The sequence below is a fragment of the Denticeps clupeoides genome, chromosome 7, assembly GCF_900700375.1.
Source record: "Denticeps clupeoides chromosome 7, fDenClu1.1, whole genome shotgun sequence".
NCBI lineage: Eukaryota > Metazoa > Chordata > Actinopteri > Clupeiformes > Denticipitidae > Denticeps > Denticeps clupeoides.
Genome location: NC_041713.1, coordinates 4335215 through 4353348, shown reverse-complemented (window position 1 = coordinate 4353348; position 18134 = coordinate 4335215). Strand labels below are relative to the sequence as shown.

Genomic DNA, 18134 nt, shown 5'->3' with positions numbered 1-18134 from the left:
CACTATCTTCAAGCCGTTGACTGTGACATTTACCTGATTCAAGCAGAATGTTAACAGCTTGACCGTCTCAAACATAAATCCTGGGGTCTTCTCAGGGTCAATGTTCTCCATGTTCCTATAGATTATAGAAGAAGAATGTGTATCAGTAAATGTCCAGAAGTGAAATGCACTAAAAAGACTAAAAGCAAGATCAAAAAGTGCAAAGTCCAATGTGCTGCTTAAACATTTCATTCTGCTCAACTGAGCAGGTCTGGTACCAAGGTCCACTATGGGCTCCACAGAGAAGCATCTGACCACTGGTACCTGCAGATGATGATGAAGAACTTGATGAGCAGCAGTGGGTGGGGAACACTGCTGTTCTGCTGCTGGCCGGAGAGGTGGAGGGCACTGTGCCACAGCTGGGTGCTGAGGAACACCAGGACATCCCTGGGCAAGACGGGCACCTCCAACTCGCGTTCCTCCAGCCTACAGTGGACAAACCACGGCAAGGTGGCAGATTATATTCTTGTGCTCATTTTACAGAGTACTACATAAATTCTCCTTATACGTATACGTACATATAATAACCATACATATTAATATGTACTACATATCAAATGGTGAGAACCATATGGAAGAGTGACATATGAAATGAAATAGTTCTCTATATACTGTCATGTGTTTAAAGTAAATAGTTCTATATATATTGTCATGTGTTTAAATAAACAAACACAAACATCTAACATGACAATTTCTTATGAGCAATACCTATATAAATCCACTCTGTACATATTTACATATATGTTCTATATGTTCTATGTGTGCATCATCCTATCTTATCTTATCAAAATATGCTTTTGCATTCCTGTAAATTTGGCATATTTGACTTCAAAGTGAACTTTATTGTCATCAAACCATATATAAGGGCATACAGAAAGACAAACAAGGTGGAAAAACCAGAGAGCCGGAACACTTCTAGACACGTGCACTTCTGCACATTATGGGCAGAAGATGCGACTTTACTTACAGTAACAGTGCCAACAGTTTCCATGACAATGGAGGAGGCTTTTCTCCCCACCTGCAGCTTGTTTACAACATATCTCCACAGGCAGATCATCAGGAAAACCCGTGAAATTCAGCATCCACTCGGAGATTCATTTCAGGTGCAAGAAAAATGAAAATGTTGACAACTAAACGATTCCCAAATTCTTATAAAGAGTTTTTTTTTCTCTAATCTACTTTCATATGAATTTGCATGTGATTCACGGGGGAATCATGTGGACAGATCCAAGACCAATGATACTGTGGTGCAAAGTCACAGTAACCAAAGAACACATTACTGTTATACATTAGTATTACAGAATGCTTAATAATACTCAATACTATAAACACCAAGCAAACCTTCCTCGGCTGGCACAAAGGTGGGTAGCAGACGACATAATGCCATTTCCCAAGTGACTTATAACCACTGGCCACAAGGTCAAGGTGACTTGTAAGTGGGTTTAGAACTGTGGCTTCACAGTTAACTTACAGAGCACAGTGAAATGTGTCCTCTGCATTTAACCCATCACCCTGAGTGAGCAGTGGGCAGCCATGACAGGCACCCGGGGAGCAGTGTGTGGGGACGGTGCTTTGCTCAGTGGCACCTCAGTGGCACCTTGGCGGATTGGGATTCGAACCGGCAACCTTCTCATTACGGGGCCGCTTCCTTAACCGCTAGGCCACCACTGCCCCCCATGTGCACACCATCCCTGCTCTGACTGTGAATCTGGCAGTGGTCCTGGGGGTAGGGAACAGCAATGAAGCCCACTTGGCGTGACTTGGCTTGCAAAAGTTCTCTACGGCTGTCTGACAGACAATTTTGACATTTTTCTTCTGCATGGGTGATGCTTAGTTTTATGATGGCGATGCCAAACTTACCGACGGGGCTCGAGGGATTCAACATCGATAATCTTCTCAAAGGACGCCACGAAGGCCTCCAACCACTGCTGCAGATAAGCCACATCTTTCTGCAGAGGAAGTCAGACGAGAGCAGATTAGCGACATGAACAGTCGGTGGTCCGTAATAAAGCCGCTGGCTTTAATGAAACCAGCTCCTGTGGTCAGTCTTTGGTAGCAAACACCCTAACCACATGGTGTGGTCCATGTCTCATGAATAAAACAGGAAGTTGCAGCAGCGTTGTGTCAACGGTCACCCTTCACAAGTCGGCAGATAAGCGTCGCGCGTCCTAAAAAGTATCCGGAATCATCTCCTACTACTATTCCTTATTCGTGTTAATCACATAGACGGCTGCCAACACAGACTTCATTTGATGACCTCTCGTTTATGAGACGTGCAGTGACGTCCAACAGAACATGGAGGTTTATTTTCATTTATGCAAATTAATTAAAAGGGTTGCCCTAGTAATATTTATTTGGGTTACTCCTACCAGGCATCTAAGGGGAAAAGAAAAGTGATTTAGAACATGTGAACTGAGGTAATATCTCCATTCGATTCCATATTTAAACTTTCTTCGTACAAAAAGTCCGATTCAGTGTCCCAACGCTCTTACGAACGTGCTCAGATTGTGCAGGGATAACCATGCGCACGTACCGCACTCGTCTATCTCCGAGCCTCAGAGGAAACATGTAACTCACTCGCGTGTGTTTAGGATATTGCACGCGTCTTCTCCTTGCACAACACAACTCAACAATTTCCCATTCGAACGAGACGGACGTCGCCTTTTACCAGAAGCCGCCTGGCGCCTGAGCAAGTTCAGAAATGAACTGCGTGCAGACGTGAGCGCTGCCCACCTGTCGGTGGAGGAAGTCACGGCATCGGGTTATATTTTCGGAAAAGCTCTACCTTCCTGGCCCTCGGAAATGACGTGACGCACCGCTGAACGTTTTGAAGCTCGACCGTGTAAACGACGCCGCAGGTGAAGGCTGGCACCGCCGCTGTAAACATTACCAGTTGGTGTTCAGCCGGGCGCCAGTCCATGTCTCATGGTCTAAGAGGCTGGGCTCGAACCCCAGTCCCCCCGTGGCGTCTTGATGGAAAACGGTTCGAACAGAAGCCCTCACCGCCACGCCGAACCAAACATCGCTTCCCGCTCGGCGCGAAGCGTGGTTTTCCGTGTCTCCGTCTCGCTCTCTCGCTGTCTGTCTCTATCAGGAAATGCCAAGTCACTTTAACCAAAACACACTTCCTCTACACACACACACACACACACACTCTCTTAAAAACCCTTCCTCTTTTGTCACAGCAGCCAGCCAGAAGGAGCATGTCTGCATGTGCTACATCTCACCATCTCTCCAAGTTCCCCATCGCTTGGTAAAATTTCTGGTTTAGGTGTATGCAGCTTTTTTTTTTTAAAAAGTAAAAGCGGTCGACACCGTGCTTCTGCTGAAGGGCGCAGCGCGGGATAATCATCAGTCGATGGGGTCATGGCCTCAGCGATCAGCCTGTAAATAGTGAATGGAAGTGAGGTAGAAACAGAAAGGGATCGAAAGCTTTACAGGGCGCTTCAGTACATCAAGGGTCTGAGGTGGAGGGGTGAGTGGGATGGGAACTCCGGAATACGGAATACCCCGGAGTGCCTGATGTGTTAGAAAGCAGAGGGTGGCACAATCGCTTGACGGGCCCTAATGAGTTTTCCATTTTATTACAACCGCAATGGACGTGGGACTCAATTAAATTACCTTTCGCTCACTCGAACAAAATTAGTGTGTGTGCGGGGGTGTCAACTGAGTGATTAGGGTTAATATGGGTCACTGTGTTCAGACCCAAGAGACATTTGTCCGATTTGTCCGCAAACGTCGCCTTTTCAGCAAGTAAGTGCTGAAAAAGTTTTATTATGAGCAGCTGTCAATCATCACTATTAGCTCCTCCCACTTTAAACTTAAAAACCTCATAAAAGTTTAGTTCTTCCTCTACAATATAAGTGTTTATCTCTTTGCTGTGGAAATATGGCTCTGTATATGTGGTGCATATAAGATCTTACAAGTCAGTTTCTCGTGTGATTTCCGTTATTTCAAGACTTCTCTATATTGAGTAATTAACAGTAAAAAATGTAAAAAAAACAAAAAAAAAACACATGCAGGTCTGATTAAAGCATTGCTCAGAGACAAACACACACAAAAAAAATGTGAATAAATATTTAACAATCCACCCCTGCCACGCTTTCTTTGAGGTGCAGAGAGGTATCAGTTACAGGAGGCTGACACCGGACCCTCATCAGTCTGTAGCGAGCGTCTCCGATCGCATCGGCTGCTTGGGATTCTGGCCGCTCCGGCTTCCTTCGCCAGCTGAACCTCGCACAAAGACCACTTTTGATTTTTTTTTTTTTTTTTTCCTGGACTAAGCTTGCCGAATGGATGCTGGCCCGGCCGATGAAAGAAATAGAACAAAACGGAACAAACAGGAACTGATTAAGGCCTTCGGGGGCACAATGGACGCCGCGGCCGCGGCGTAAGTCTTATCCCCTTGATGGTCCTGCCGTAATTGTTCCCTCCAGGGCGTGTCTGGAGACGGGGGCGTCGTCTGCCGGCGGCGTGACTCCGAGCTGTCAGCCTGGCGGGGACCGCGTCACAGCACCATTAACCCGGATTTACAGCCTAATTACGCGACAGACTATTTATACCACCGCTGGGGCTCCTGGCTGCTCCGCTGGTTAACTCTCTCAACAATTATCCCCCTGATCACCGCAGGAAGTCGTTGTGTCACCAACCCACAAAAACATCTCCACCGCAGCAGACATCAGTACACCAAATAATAGAGGTGTTTCCGGTGCAACGTCCAATGGCGACACAAGAATGAGTTTCCCAATAATTGCAATAGGGGACAAGTGTACAAATTTGAATGTGTTTACCTAGTGTGTACGTGTGCAAGGAGCACAGCAGCGACAACCAATCATTGATTCTCATTTCCATATTTACATTTAAGGCATTTGGCAGACGGCCTTATCCAGAGCGACTTACAACGTGCTTCCATGTTACCATCGATGAAGTTATCAGTTCTGGTTCATTAGGACCCACAACTATGAATACAATCTTTTTATTCACTCTGTTGTAGTTTCTATACAGAAGTTAGACAATAAGAAGGTTACAAGTTCATCTAAATCTTCTCTGAAGAGGAAGGTCTTGAGCTGCCGTTTGAAGGTGAAGCTGCCGTTTGAAGTGACTGAGCTGTTCTGACCTCGAGGGGAAGTTCATTCCACCACCGAGGGGCCAAGACAGAGAAGAGTCTAGATGAGCGTCTTCCTTTTACCTTCAGAGATGGAGGGACCAGGCGAGCAGTACTGGAGGCTCGGAGTAAACGAGGTGCAGTGCGAGGTGTAATAAGGGCTGTGAGGTAGGATGGTGCTACTCCATGTTTGGCTTTGTAGGCCAGCATCAGTATTTTGAACCTGATGCGTGCAGCTACTGGGAGCCAGTGGAGGGAACGTAGCAGAGGGGCGGTGTGGGGGAATTTGGGAAGATCAGTCGTGCTGCTGCATTTTGTATGAGTTGTAGAGGTCGGATTGTACATAGAGGTAGACCAGCTAGAAGGTTTCTCAATTGTGACAACAATTTTTCTATCTGCACTAAACACAAAGTGCTCGGTGGCACCGTAGCAGTTGCAATTGCCAGTGTTGCAACGGTCAATGGATTCGAACCTTCCGCAACCTTCCGATTGCGAGTCTGCTCCTTTACCAACCCACAATGCAGTTTACAGTGAAAGTGATTATGAAGCACAGCAAGCACAGCACACGGTGAAATGTGTCCTCTGCTTTTGACCCATCACCCTTGGTGAGCAGTGGGCAGCCATGACAGGCGCCCGGGGAGCAGTGTGTGGGGACCTTGGCGGTTTGGGATCCATTTACGCCTCCGCTGCATGCATGTGAGTCATTGTTGGCCAAAAAAAAAAAAAGTCACAGAAAGCCAGCTGTGTGCTGACGGTTTGGTTATGGCCATTATGATCCAAATTAAATCTTGAGGAAAAAAATGTGCCGAACAGCTATTTTCGATAAAGTGAAGTGATTGTCACATGTGATACACAGCAGCACAGCACACGGTGCACACAGTGAAATTTGTCCTCTGCATTTAACCCATCACCCTGAGTGAGCAGTGGGCGGCCATGACAGGCGCCCGGGGAGCAGTGTGTGGGGACGGTGCTTTGCTCGGTGGCACCTTGGCGGATCGGAATTCGAACCGGCAACCTTCTGATTACGGGGCCGCTTCCTTAACCGCTAGGCCACCACTGCCCCATTTTCATTTTTAACCCTTTCTGCATAACGTGAAGGAGGTGAATAAGCAATTTTACTTCATGTTAATAACAACGTTTATCGAGATAACTGCCACTCCTGTGTATGTTCTGTGTTCTTGGCCCTAATGGACCCCGCAGAGGCGGAGCTTCCGAGCGGACTGGCTCATTAACCCAGTGGCCGTGAAGAAGGCCGATCTCCGGGGGAACGGCGGAGGGCTCGGGAGATCCCGGCAGACGTCGCGCAGGGCGACAGGGGCTCTCGGCAGCTCGCGTGTCAGTTTCGCTGACTGTAATTAGCGTTGCGGTGAAAGAGCGGACCCGGGGGTAGAACGTACCGTGCTCCGCGTTCAGCGGGAAAGGATTTTTGTGGCTGGCGGGCCTTACGTGTGCCATGTGGTTGTTGTTTTTTTTTTTTTACCGGAGGGCCCCGGAATGGGGAAGGAAGGCGAATCGGATCTCAGGGGGCACCTTCCGGGATGTGTACGGACGCGTCGGCGAGGCGCAGGCGTCGCGGGCAGGCGCAGACACGTCGCCGGCCGGGGCAGAGACATCCGGACCAGGCCCGGACGGAGACCCCGGCTGCGCCCGAGGCGGCCATGTCACCGAGCGCACACCCTCCGGCGGTGAAAGTGCAGCTTGGTTTACCTGCGCTAACCTGACATACAGGTACAGGACAAAAGCCGAGACGCCACTCGAGGACAAAGGCGTCCAACGTGTCATCCAGCGACTCCTCCGTCTTCATCTGAGGGCTACGGGGTTCCCCATTAACACTGAGAAACGGCGCCGCGAGGTCACGGTTCTGTGGCTTTGGCAGCCGGTGTCACGTGACCCTCTTGTCACCGGCCGATGCGGTTACGGCCATCGGTACATCACCGCAGTCGCGCCGGTGACAGATCTGTAGCTCTCAGAAGTCCGATCGCGTAGTGATGTCGCAATGGCCCGGCCGCGCCAATTCAGGCCGATTTAATTACCCAACGGCCTACAGCTGAACAAACACAGAGGCTCCGCCCACCCGCTGTTTTAGGTGACAGCGAAGTACCTGCAGGGGCCGTGGCCGACCTGGAAGCCCTTCTCGCCGCGTTGAACTGGCCTGCCACGATTACCCAACACCAACAATGCGCCTTCGGCGCTACAGCAGACTGCTCAGCCGCTGAATAATTAAAATAAAAGCCGCAGAGTTTCTGAGCAATCGGCTCCCTCCATGTTTCAACAGATCCAGCGAAGGACCGCACGTTTCCGTGGCGCATTCGCTGCACAGTATTTAGTGGAGGCGGACTGCGGCATGCTGGGAGAATTATCGTTGCATCAGCATGGACACAGAGATCTTCCGCCACTTCTACACTCGGGTCAGGGGTAAATCAGCCAGGGATCTTGCATTCATTCCATCAGAGGTGTGAAACGCTGGTAGATGGAGGGAGTTACGAAATAGTGCTCAGAGTAAACTTGCCACGCCTTCGAAAGTAAGCAAAATAAATCAATCAAATCAATTTCGTATTGACCGCCCCGGAGGTCTTTTTTTATTTGCATGTCATCCCTTCGCAATAATCGCCGATATTAAAAAGGCGTCCGAGGAAGACAGCGATGATAACGACGAAGCCCCCCAGATCTGACGGAGAAGGCGTCGTTGGCAACGAATCGTTACGATGTGTTGCCATAATGAAAAAAAAAAAAAAAAAAAAACAGGAAGTGGGTGTCGCGCGCAGGTAGCGTCCCGCAGCCTGCAACAAATAAACAACAACAACAACAACACAAAGTAGCGCGACGCATCGAACAGACAAGCGAACAAACACGAACGTCGCGTCACGCACTTGTCGCGAATCGAACACTTCCTGATAGGCGGTGTGTGTGTGTGTGTTTTTTTTTTTTTTTTTTTACATTCCTATAAGTATCCAGCAGAAAACGACTTTTAATGACGGTTGAATAAAACATAAAATAAAAAAAACGATCTTAAATAAAAGCGCGGAAAGGGCGGGGAAGCCCGGAGCAACAGGTGCCGCCGCGGCGGACTCACCTTGGCGTAGTAGCACATCCACAGCTCGTACAGGCGCTCGCTCGAAGCCATGCTTCCCGGACGACTGGGCTCGGACCCGCGGACCGCCGCGCATCGCCGGTGCGGCCGCTCTGCAGGTGACCCGGCGGGCGCGCGTCTCACGCGTCACGCGCACCGGGCACAAACGGGAGCGCGACGGGGGCCGGTGGTTGGTTTTTTTTTTTTTTTTTTTGGCTTTGGCGAGATAGGACCTCCTCTTCCTCCTTCTCGGTGGGTTTTACCCGCTGGGACGTGCGGGGAAGAACCATCCACGGCCAGGGGGACGCGGAGACGACGTCGTGCACGGTCACGTATTCCTTCACGCGCGATTTCCTTGTTTTCGTGAAACAACGACGTGCACCTGTGAACCAGAACGCCACGAAGTCCCAGGTTCGAACCCCACTTACTTACCGGGGGGGGGGGGACACTGTCCCTGTCACTACTGACTGTAAGGCGCTCTGGATATGGCCGTAATTGTACTATTTTGCGTGTCCAATGTAATATTATTCCCGTAGGAGATCGGGCAGAGTTTACAAAGTGGGGACATCTCCAGATGTTCGACATGGAATCATTGCCACTTTCACTTTTTAATCATCTCAGGTCGTTCCTTCCTGAACTATTTCAGAGTTACTTTTGGGAACCTGCCTGAAACCATTGTGCATTACTGTCTATACATCAATGTTGTTTTTTTTGTACACTCTTGGCCCTCTGCTTTTTCCTATGGGGCGAGTGAGGACGTTAAAAGAAAGCATTAAACAGACCCTCGACCAAAGTGAGCTCCATTCACTGGCCACAGGCTCAAACCCGTGTGTAAACGGACAACGAGCAGACGTAGACTAGCGCCTGGATTATCACGAACCCAGTTTTTCAGGACCGTCAACCGGAATTACTGTGTGCTATTCAGACCTACCCTGTATTGAAAATGGAATCCACTCGCATTATTTCCCATCAAAGGTTGTTGTTTTTTTACACTGCTGGCATTTGACCTTTGACGTGCCAGAAGCCATTTTCAACACAAACACATGATGGAGAGTCATCCAGTCCATACTCACAAAGATTGTTGTTTCGTCCCCTGCTCAGAGCGGATCTTTGACAGGTTCATTTTGTGAGCGGCCAGGGCCGGTCAAAGTGTGGACAGACGCAGAGGACCTCAAGGCAGCTGGATTGCCATGGCGATGCCCTACATTCCACGCCAGGTCCCGTCCCAGGCTCTGTTGCCCTTTGAGCCATCATTCTGAGCACATGGACCTTTGTTTGGGGTGTTAGCATAATATTTCAATTGGTATATGATGACATAAGGGATTATGAGGTTTTATTGACATATATAACACATTTATTACGTGTCGGTTTTCGTTCTGATCGAGGTTTTTAAATAGAAAGTTAATGTTACCATGCAACAGGCCTAAGTTAAGGTTTATTGTGGTTGGTAATAAAAAGTTTAACACATTTTAAAATTAAGGACATTTATCTTGACAAATTTAATCTCAATATTGATTTTTTTTCTCATATGTAGCGTTTCATATCTTAACCTATTAGTAAGTGTAGCTTTTTCCAATGAGGCCTTATTAAATCCTTATTACAGTTTCTTCTCTGACGTGCACAGTAGTCCTGCTGAAAGACCATCGATGCGCTCCGCGCTCTGCAGCGTGCTTGGCGCAGGCATTACGCGTCGATCACCGCACAGCGCAGCATGGCGACCACGGTCGGGTCCCTTCAGGAGCAGGCGCTGAAGCGAAAAGAGAGGCTCAAAGCGCTGAGAGACCGACAGCTACAAGTAAGTGTATGCATGTGTGTTTGCTGACAGTGTGTAAGTGTTCAACAAGTAAATGACGCGTGTCTACCGCGCAGACTAACGTCTTATCGTTGCCGCGAATGCTAAATAGCTAGTTAGCTTGTTAGCTTCCGTTACTGTTGTGGGGGAAGAATGACTCTGCCAGTATATTTAGTCGCGTTATGTATATTAAATGCATATACAAACAGTTGTGACAACATTAGAATACAATAGAAGCAAACGTCCACTGCTATTTAGCCATTAGCATTAGCCAAAAGTATTGTTCCAGCTACCACAAAACGTATTAGTCTGAGAGTTGAACCCTGGCAACTGGGCTTCATCCTTTAAGGTCGAAACGTCTCATTCTGGATGAGACGCAGAACCCTAGAAAAACCGACCAGCTAGATTTTTTTCGTGTGACGTCAATAACGTCCATGTTGCAGACTGGAGTGGAGAAGTCCGTTGTTGACACTCCAGATGAACCAGAGAATGTAGTTGGGACTTGGCCGTGGTTCTTTCATTGTTTCGGCAGATGGAGCGGAAGCCTCTCCAGGAAAATGGGAAGCTAGAGGCTGGGCGTTCCCGGCCTTCCTTTCAGTTTTGCTCCCTGGCAGATTTCCCGACATCTTTATTTTTTATTTTTTTGGAACATTCTGCTAGCAGCAATTTGTAATATCGCGATCCTTGTTTGTTTTTTGCAGGTGAAAGAGCCGGAGGATGGGGAACCCGACAGGAAAAGGGCACCAGAGGAGCCAGAACCAGAGCAGAGACACCGGTACGTCGTTTCCACTATGAGCTGGGAACCGGCCGAGAACCGGTCTGCGTTTACACTAGACAGGTGCTCGGCGGGAGCCGCGTGATAATAGGTCGCAGGCCACGCCCACTAAACAGAAATCCGAGTCCATTACGCCACAATAGAAATCCTTCAGACCTCCACCGCTGCCGCTTTTCTTTTTGTACCTGTTCTTCCGTGTATTTTTAGCTTACTGACTATTTGGTCAGCTGTTCTTCCCTTATTTCTTCATACACTGTAGTCTAGTGTACTTTTTACATTTTAGTTGAATTTCTGAGGACATTCCATAATTTCATTTCTTCAACGCTCCACTTTATCCTGACCTTGGCTCTCCGGAATTTTCTCTTCTAAGGCTGCCGATCACTTCGCCCAGCGCTCGTGGTTCTCTCTACGACACAGGCAAAGTTTACGGACCTATTCGGTGCCTGTGTTATTCCGTGGAAAGTGGACCGGCGCAGTGGGAAAGGGCATTATACAGGCCCTCCTGGACAGTCGGGGCTGTGAAGCACCTTCTCTTGGATCAGTAACCGCCAGGCCGGGCCTGGTGTTTATGCGGCTCTTTGGGAGCGGGGCTTTGTTAATAGCTCCTCAGATATCCTGCCACTTAGAGTGCTCTATTTCGAGCGACTATCTCTCTGCTGCCGCCCCCCCCCCCTGCCCCATTGTTTATGTTCGGCACTAGAACACTGGCGCTTCCCCCTCTCGACTCACACTTTCCACAGAGTCACGCTGATTTATGGCACGAGAACCTCATAAGCCTTGACACCACATAAATTTAGCGCTCTACAGTAGTGTTTGCGACAACAAGCCGCCTACTTTGTCTCGATCTCCTATGCACCCAAATGCTACAGTACTCCTGTTTGTAAGTGTTGGTCTGTTGGTTCATCTTAACAATCCAGCAATTATTCAATGACACGAAAAATTAACCGGCTTATCGTTTTTGCACTTAAAGCCTTTGACGGCATTCACTAGGTGGCAGTTACTTGTTATGTGATGGAAAGATGCCGTATTTCATACATGCATTTTGGTGGTAGTAGCCTAGTGGGTAACACACTCGCCTATGAACCAGAAGACCTGGGTTCAAATCCCAGTTACTACCATTGTGTCCCTGAGCAAGACACTTAACCCTAAGTTGCTCAAGGGGGGACTGTCCCTGTAACTACTGATTGTAAGTCGCTCTGGATAAGGGCGTCTGATAAATGCTCTAAATGTCAATGTTGTTTTTATTTTTTTTGCACTACTAGATATGAAGAAACAGATCAAATGATCAAACACACACACTTCAAATACACAAAAATGCACATATCTATAATAGTTATGGACAAATTTAGTTAAATATTCATGCTGGAAATGGCAGAAACTGTAAATATGGCTACGATGGTTCCTTTCCACATCCTATAAGGGTCTGAGCACAGCATTAAATTTGCACAAGGTTCACAAAACATTGTCACTGTGCCTCGGGTCACCTTTCCCTTTGTCTGGATTTTTTTTTTTTCTTATTTTCCTCGACAATAGCAAAATGGGCAAATGTCTTTTTAGAACACTTTTATATGGTTTAAAGGTTTGATGTTTTTCACAAAACATTCTTGATTTTGTTTGGAGCACACAGCTCTTCAGCATAGATCTTAGCACCTTCAACACATTTTCAAACGAAAAATCTGTAGAAATGTCCGATTTCCTCATATATTTTTTTGAGTGACTGCAGTTTTTTTTTTTTTTGTGTGTGTGTGTATAGAAAAAAGCAGTTTATGGGGGAGAGAGACTTCATTTGAGATTCAAGTGAGCCAGTCAAATGTATTATTTAGTGCCGAGTGTTATTCAGCAGGCGAGCTCAGTGCAGCTGCTGGAATGCTTCGCTCAGTTGGTTGTGATGGCGCAGGGCTATCTTCGACTTGATCAGCTCTCCGGCATCTTGTTGAGTTTAGTTTTGTAAGCTCGTTGAAGGATGGCGGGCCTCCGGGGGCTCAGATGCGGGCAAGAATTGATGGATTCTGATGCTCAAGCAGAATCAGACCTGTTTCTTACAGGAATTTGGCCCAACAACAAACTCGCACGGCCAGACTTCTCTGTTGACCAAGCATCTCAGCTGAGCCGGCCTCCGTTCTGCTGCTTTCTTGCACATAACTTCTTTTAGAGCTTTAAAATATGCCACAATGCCAAAATGTCTGACTCCGAGTCAGTGCAAAGGGGGGAAAAAACACTCGACGCTTTGGTCAAACATTGTAGCCCCACCCACCTCCCTTCCCAGACACAGTGTAATATCTGTGGCCGCTCTGTCACCGATTCTCAGGTGAATTTTAACAAAGATTTTTTTATATTTTTTTACCCTTCGAACCTTTGTTAAACCTCCTAGCCTCACTGTGAATGCGCTGTATGGTGAACTTGTACTTGCTTTTGGCCCCGGTGAAGCAGGAGCTGATAGACAGCGGCCCTTGACCTTCACAGAATGGCGAAGATCTCTGCTTTGCACCACTTGCAAATTTCGTTCAGACTCCCTACCACCCCCTTTTTTGTCTTGCAAACAAGTGTGATGAATAGACCTCCCAGAGCCTTGTTTGTTGTGCAACTGGCGCTGTCAGTCTGCCACCTAATGGTTTCTTGCAGCACTGCGTCTAATAGAGCAGATGGTGCAGTTTTTTTCTTTTTTGAACATTGATTTTGGTCTAACTTGACCACGTTTGTTTGTCTAGGGACCTAAAGCTGAGGAACTACACGCCAGAGGATGAGGAGCTGAAAGAGCGGCAGGTGCCCAAAGCCAAGCCGATCTCAGGTGGGAACATCTTTACAGAATAACATGGCACTAAGCCATAGAAGAAAAATGTTGAGCGCTCTTGTTCATGGGAGCTCGGCCTATTGTGAATAAGTATTTCAAATATGCACTTAATAACCCTGTTACAAAGCTGCAGTGACCTTTACAACACAATAGGCACAGGGCGAGACCAGAGCTACGTACGCTTGCGATTGCAGTTGAGCAACTCCAGCATTTCTGGATTTGCGGTGGATGTGCGCTTCTTTCAATTCCTGGCAGGCCGAGCCTGGCCACTCGCACTTGCCAGATGTGCTCTCGACGTTAAGTAAATACTTTGATGTGGCAGAGTGATTTGACTTTTTTTTTGAGGCTGCGTCGCGCGTGGCCTTAAAAGGATACGCCAGCTCGCGCACGAGTCTTTTTATTTCGGGAACCAAAATATCAACAGTTTATTTCAACAGTTGAAGTGTGTTTATTTGGTTTTAGATGCTTGAAATATCACTTCTAAACTCTAAATAAACTATATAAACCAAATGGAGTCACTAGCATAGGAAGATATACAGACTTTCTTTTACTGAATAATTCATAAATGTACGGTGTAATGACAGCGGCGACGTGGCATTTAAATGAAATGCTTCCCGTTTTCCTTTGAACTCCTGTCTGACTGGCTGTTTCTGCTTCCAGTGGAAGATAAAGTGAAGGACCAGTTGGAAGCAGCCGTCCCTGAGCCCGTTATTGAAGAAGTGGTGAGTATATGTCCGCTTTTTCTGAAGTTGAAGGCCATGGCCGCTGTTCACCTTTCTACCAGCAGAGATTTGATGTTTTGTATCTTGACTTATAAAAAAAATTGTGCTCATGGTTTAGGATTTGGTGAACCTCGCCCCGAGGAAACCAGACTGGTAAGCATTTAACTACCGCTGCTTCTGAGTTTCTGCCGGCGGTGGAATATACTGTAAGGTGACGTGACCCTTTCTCAACTCTGTCAGGGACTTGAAAAGGGACGTGGCAAAGAAGTTGGAGAAGCTGGAGAGGAGAACACAGAGGGCCATCGCTGAGCTGATCCGTGAGTTACGGGGATGTTTTCTTCGTGGATTTGAAAGAAAATGCGTCTTTTCCGGCCATTGATCGTTCTGATTTGACAGCAGATTAAAAGCTGTCCGTGCGTTTGTAGGGTAATTGCTGTGTGGATTGTCTGTTCCTCGGGAGACCTGGTGTCTCTTGGTGACATCATCAGCGTGCATCCCTCAGAATAGCCTTGCGCTGACCGATATACATCAAATTCAGTCTGATTACTGTAATGAGCTCGGAGAAAGCAGCTTGAATTGGTGTAAATCTTTTTGTCATCCATGTTCTTGATTCACTTCAGATCATTTTGTGACAAGTGCACGAAAGTGGCTCGCACGAAAGGCACTGAAGGCATCGGTTTGTGATGACATCATGGCTGCCAAACTGAATTGTGGGTTGCCTGCTGTGGAAAGCAAAAAAAATTGACCCATTTACGCAATGTTCCTGAATTCAAATTCGTTGGCCTTTCAGTTGGCTTTATTGCGGGTTAAGAAGCTAGGTCAAGCTATGCCATTGTCAAGTTGTTGGAGTTGTTCATCTCATGGTTGAATATATATTATATATATTTGTTCATCTCATGACTGGAAATCAGCCTTGAGATAAACAACTCCAGTATAAGCCTACAGGGAGTGCAGAATTATTAGGCAAATTAGTATTTTGTCCATCATCCTCTTCATGCATGTTGTCTTACTCCAAGCTGTATAGGCTTGAAAGCCTACTACCAATTAAGCATATTAGGTGAGAAGGGGTGTGGTCTAATGACATCAACACCCTATATCAGGTGTGCATAATTATTAGGCAACTTCCTTTCCTTTGGCAAAATGGGTCAAAAGAAGGACTTGACAGGCTCAGAAAAGTCAAAAATAGTGAGATATCTTGCAGAGGGATGCAGCACTCTTAAAATTGCTAAGCTTCTGAAGCGTGATCATTGAACAATCAAGCGTTTCATTCAAAATAGTCAACAGGGTTGCAAGAAGCGTGTGGAAAAACCAAGGCGCAAAATAACTGCCCATGAACTGAGAAAAGTCAAGCGTGCAGCTGCCAAGATGCCACTTGCCACCAGTTTGGCCATATTTCAGAGCTGCAACATCACTGGAGTGCCCAAAAGCACAAGGTGTGCAATACTCAGAGACATGGCCAAGGTAAGAAAGGCTGAAAGACGACCACCACTGAACAAGACACACAAGCTGAAACGTCAAGACTGGGCCAAGAAATATCTCAAGACTGATTTTTTCTAAGGTTTTATGGACTGATGAAATGAGAGTGAGTCTTGATGGGCCTGTGGCTGGATTGGTAAAGGGCAGAGAGCTTCAGTCCGACTCAGACGCCAGCAAGGTGGAGGTGGAGTACTGGTTTGGGCTGGTATCATCAAAGATGAGCTTGTGGGGCCTTTTTGGGTTGAGGATGGAGTCAAGCTCAACTCCCAGTCCTACTGCCAGTTTCTGGAAGACACATTCTTCAAGCAGTGGTACAGGAAGAAGTCTGCATCCTTCAAGAAAAACATGATTTTCATGCAGGACAATGCTCCATCACACGCGACCAAGTACTCCACAGCGTGGCTGGCAAGAAAGGGTATAAAAGAAGAAAAACTAATGACATGGCCTCCTTGTTCACCTGATCTGAACCCCATTGAGAACCTGTGGTCCATCATCAAACGTGAGATTTACAAGGAGGGAAAACAGTACACCTCTCTGAACAGTGTCTGGGAGGCTGTGGTTGCTGCTGCACACAATGTTGATGGTGAACAGATCAAAACACTGACAGAATCCATGGATGGCAGGCTTTTGAGTGTCCTTGCAAAGAAAGGTGGCTATATTGGGTCGCTGATTTGTTTTTGTTTTGTTTTTGAATGTCAGAAATGTATAGTTGTGAATGTGGAGATGTTATATTAATTTCACTGGTAAAAATAAATAATTGAAATGGGTATATATTTGTTTTTTGTTAAGTTGCCTAATAATTATGCACAGTAATAGTCACCTGCACACATAGATATCCCCTAAAATAGCTAAAAATAAAAACTAAAAATTACTTCCAAAAACATTCAGCTTTGATATTAATGAGTTTTTTGGCTTCATTGAGAACATGGTTGTTCAATAATAAAATTATTCCTCAAAAATACAACTTGCCTTATAATTCTGCACTCCCTGTATATTTTCAGTAGCATGTGTGGGCAGAGCTCTTGAGACACAGCTACATTGACACTTGACGTAATTAGAAGGTTGCCGGTTTGATTGCCGATCCGCCAAGGTGCCACTGAGCAACTTCCCCACACACTGCTCCCAGGGTGCCTGTCATGGCTGCCCACTGCTCACCAAGGGTGATGGTTAAAAGCAGAGGACACATTTCATTGTGTCATCGTGTGCTGTGCTGCAGTGTTTCACAATGACAAGGGGCAACTTAAAAAAGCTTCTGACTGGGCATCATGCCCATGGACCCCGCCTGACCATAATGATGATCAGGGTTATACCACAAGCTTTATATATGTCCGGGCCCAGGGGCCAATGTGTTAACAAAGTGTGTTGCATACATTGCACCCCCAGGCCTGCTCAGGAGGGTTTTTTTTCCCCCGATATCAGCCCTGTTTACGGCATTTATCTGAGTAGTTCCAGGGACAGTCCACCTGGAGACACTCTGGGTTAAGTGTCTTGCTCCGACTCTGTGTGTGTTACCCACTAGGCTACTACCACCTGTAATGTTCTGTTCTTTTTGTGTATGTGTGTGTAAAGGGGAGCGTCTGAAAGGCAGCGAGGACGACCTGGCCGGGGCAGTGGGAGCTGTGGGTATCGAACAAGGGCTCTCGCACTGAAGCTGTCCACCTCGCACCACGGACCTGTACACTCATCAGCTGTGGATTTTGCTCTACATTTTACCAACAGTTGTACCACTGGATATCAGCAGTGTGATTTTTAATGAAAAATCCTGCGGTGTGTCTTATTTGATCCTCCTGTCACACTTTCTGTTTTGTATGTTATGCATCAGATGCATTGTGTATTGAAATATGATCATTTCAATGCTTGTTTTGTAATAAAAACCAGAAGACTGAGAAATAGTTTATTTTTTTGGCACGCAAGTTTTTTCACACACATGACTTCTCTCATTTTCATCTGTGCACGATTCTTCTCTTTTTGCAATGAAGCAATCACCAGAAATACATAAATAAAACTCCACTGGCTGAAGATGAGGAGTCAGCGGCAGCAGCAGGGATGAAATGAAACGAAGGGCCCTTAACGTCAGTATTAATCCAACTGCTGCCCTTTAACAACAGGCACAGATGAGCCATACGCCATATATTCTATTCATATATTTCCACTGTCAATAAATGCAAACCAGATTCCAAAAAAGTTGGGACACTATACAAATCGTGAATAAAAACTGAATGCAATGATGTGGAGGTGCCAACTTCTAATATTTTACTCAGAATAGAACATAAATCACGGAACAAAAGTTTAAACTGAGAAAATGTATAATTTGAAGGGAAAAATATGTTGATTCAGAATTTCATGGTGTCAACAAATCCCAAAA

The 18134-nt window shown here is 46.6% G+C and overlaps 2 protein-coding genes across 8 annotated transcripts in view; one reads left to right on the top strand and one right to left on the bottom strand.

Annotated features, from left to right (window-relative positions):
* nbeal2 (neurobeachin-like 2) overlaps positions 1-8416 on the bottom strand; it is a 44827-nt gene extending 36411 nt beyond the window's left edge. For 4 of the 7 annotated variants that reach the window (XM_028985299.1, XM_028985303.1, XM_028985302.1 and 1 more), the window contains exons 1-4: positions 8217-8416; positions 1900-1988; positions 304-465; positions 34-115 (exon numbers count right to left, since the gene is read on the bottom strand). In XM_028985299.1, coding sequence (XP_028841132.1) covers positions 34-115; positions 304-465; positions 1900-1988; positions 8217-8267 — 384 coding nt within the window. In that variant the 5' untranslated portion in view covers positions 8268-8416. Of the gene's footprint in view, positions 1-33; positions 116-303; positions 466-1006; positions 1548-1899; positions 1989-2929; positions 3138-8216 lie in introns of those variants that run through there. The other 3 variants (XM_028985301.1, XM_028985300.1, XM_028985305.1) reach the window with 3 other exon arrangements.
* A 100-nt stretch (positions 8417-8516) lies between these two features.
* Positions 8517-17661, top strand: ccdc12 (coiled-coil domain containing 12). Its single transcript, XM_028985307.1, has 8 exons — positions 8517-9430; positions 9838-10008; positions 10707-10780; positions 13489-13568; positions 14232-14293; positions 14412-14446; positions 14534-14610; positions 17339-17661. The coding sequence occupies exons 2-8, from the start codon at positions 9925-9927 to the stop codon at positions 17416-17418; spliced, it is 492 nt and encodes a 163-aa protein (XP_028841140.1). The 5' UTR covers positions 8517-9430; positions 9838-9924; the 3' UTR covers positions 17419-17661.
* The last annotated feature ends 473 nt before the right edge of the window (positions 17662-18134 follow it).

Bases quoted from the DNA above. Each gene is read 5' to 3' on its own strand.
- ccdc12 (XM_028985307.1), top strand. From the start codon at position 9,925: ATGGCGACCACGGTCGGGTCCCTTCAGGAGCAGGCGCTGAAGCGAAAA. The intron at 10,781-13,488 runs GTACGTCGTTTC...TTGTTTGTCTAG, and splicing joins GAACCAGAGCAGAGACACCG to GGACCTAAAGCTGAGGAACT. The intron at 13,569-14,231 runs GTGGGAACATCT...TTCTGCTTCCAG, and splicing joins CAAAGCCAAGCCGATCTCAG to TGGAAGATAAAGTGAAGGAC.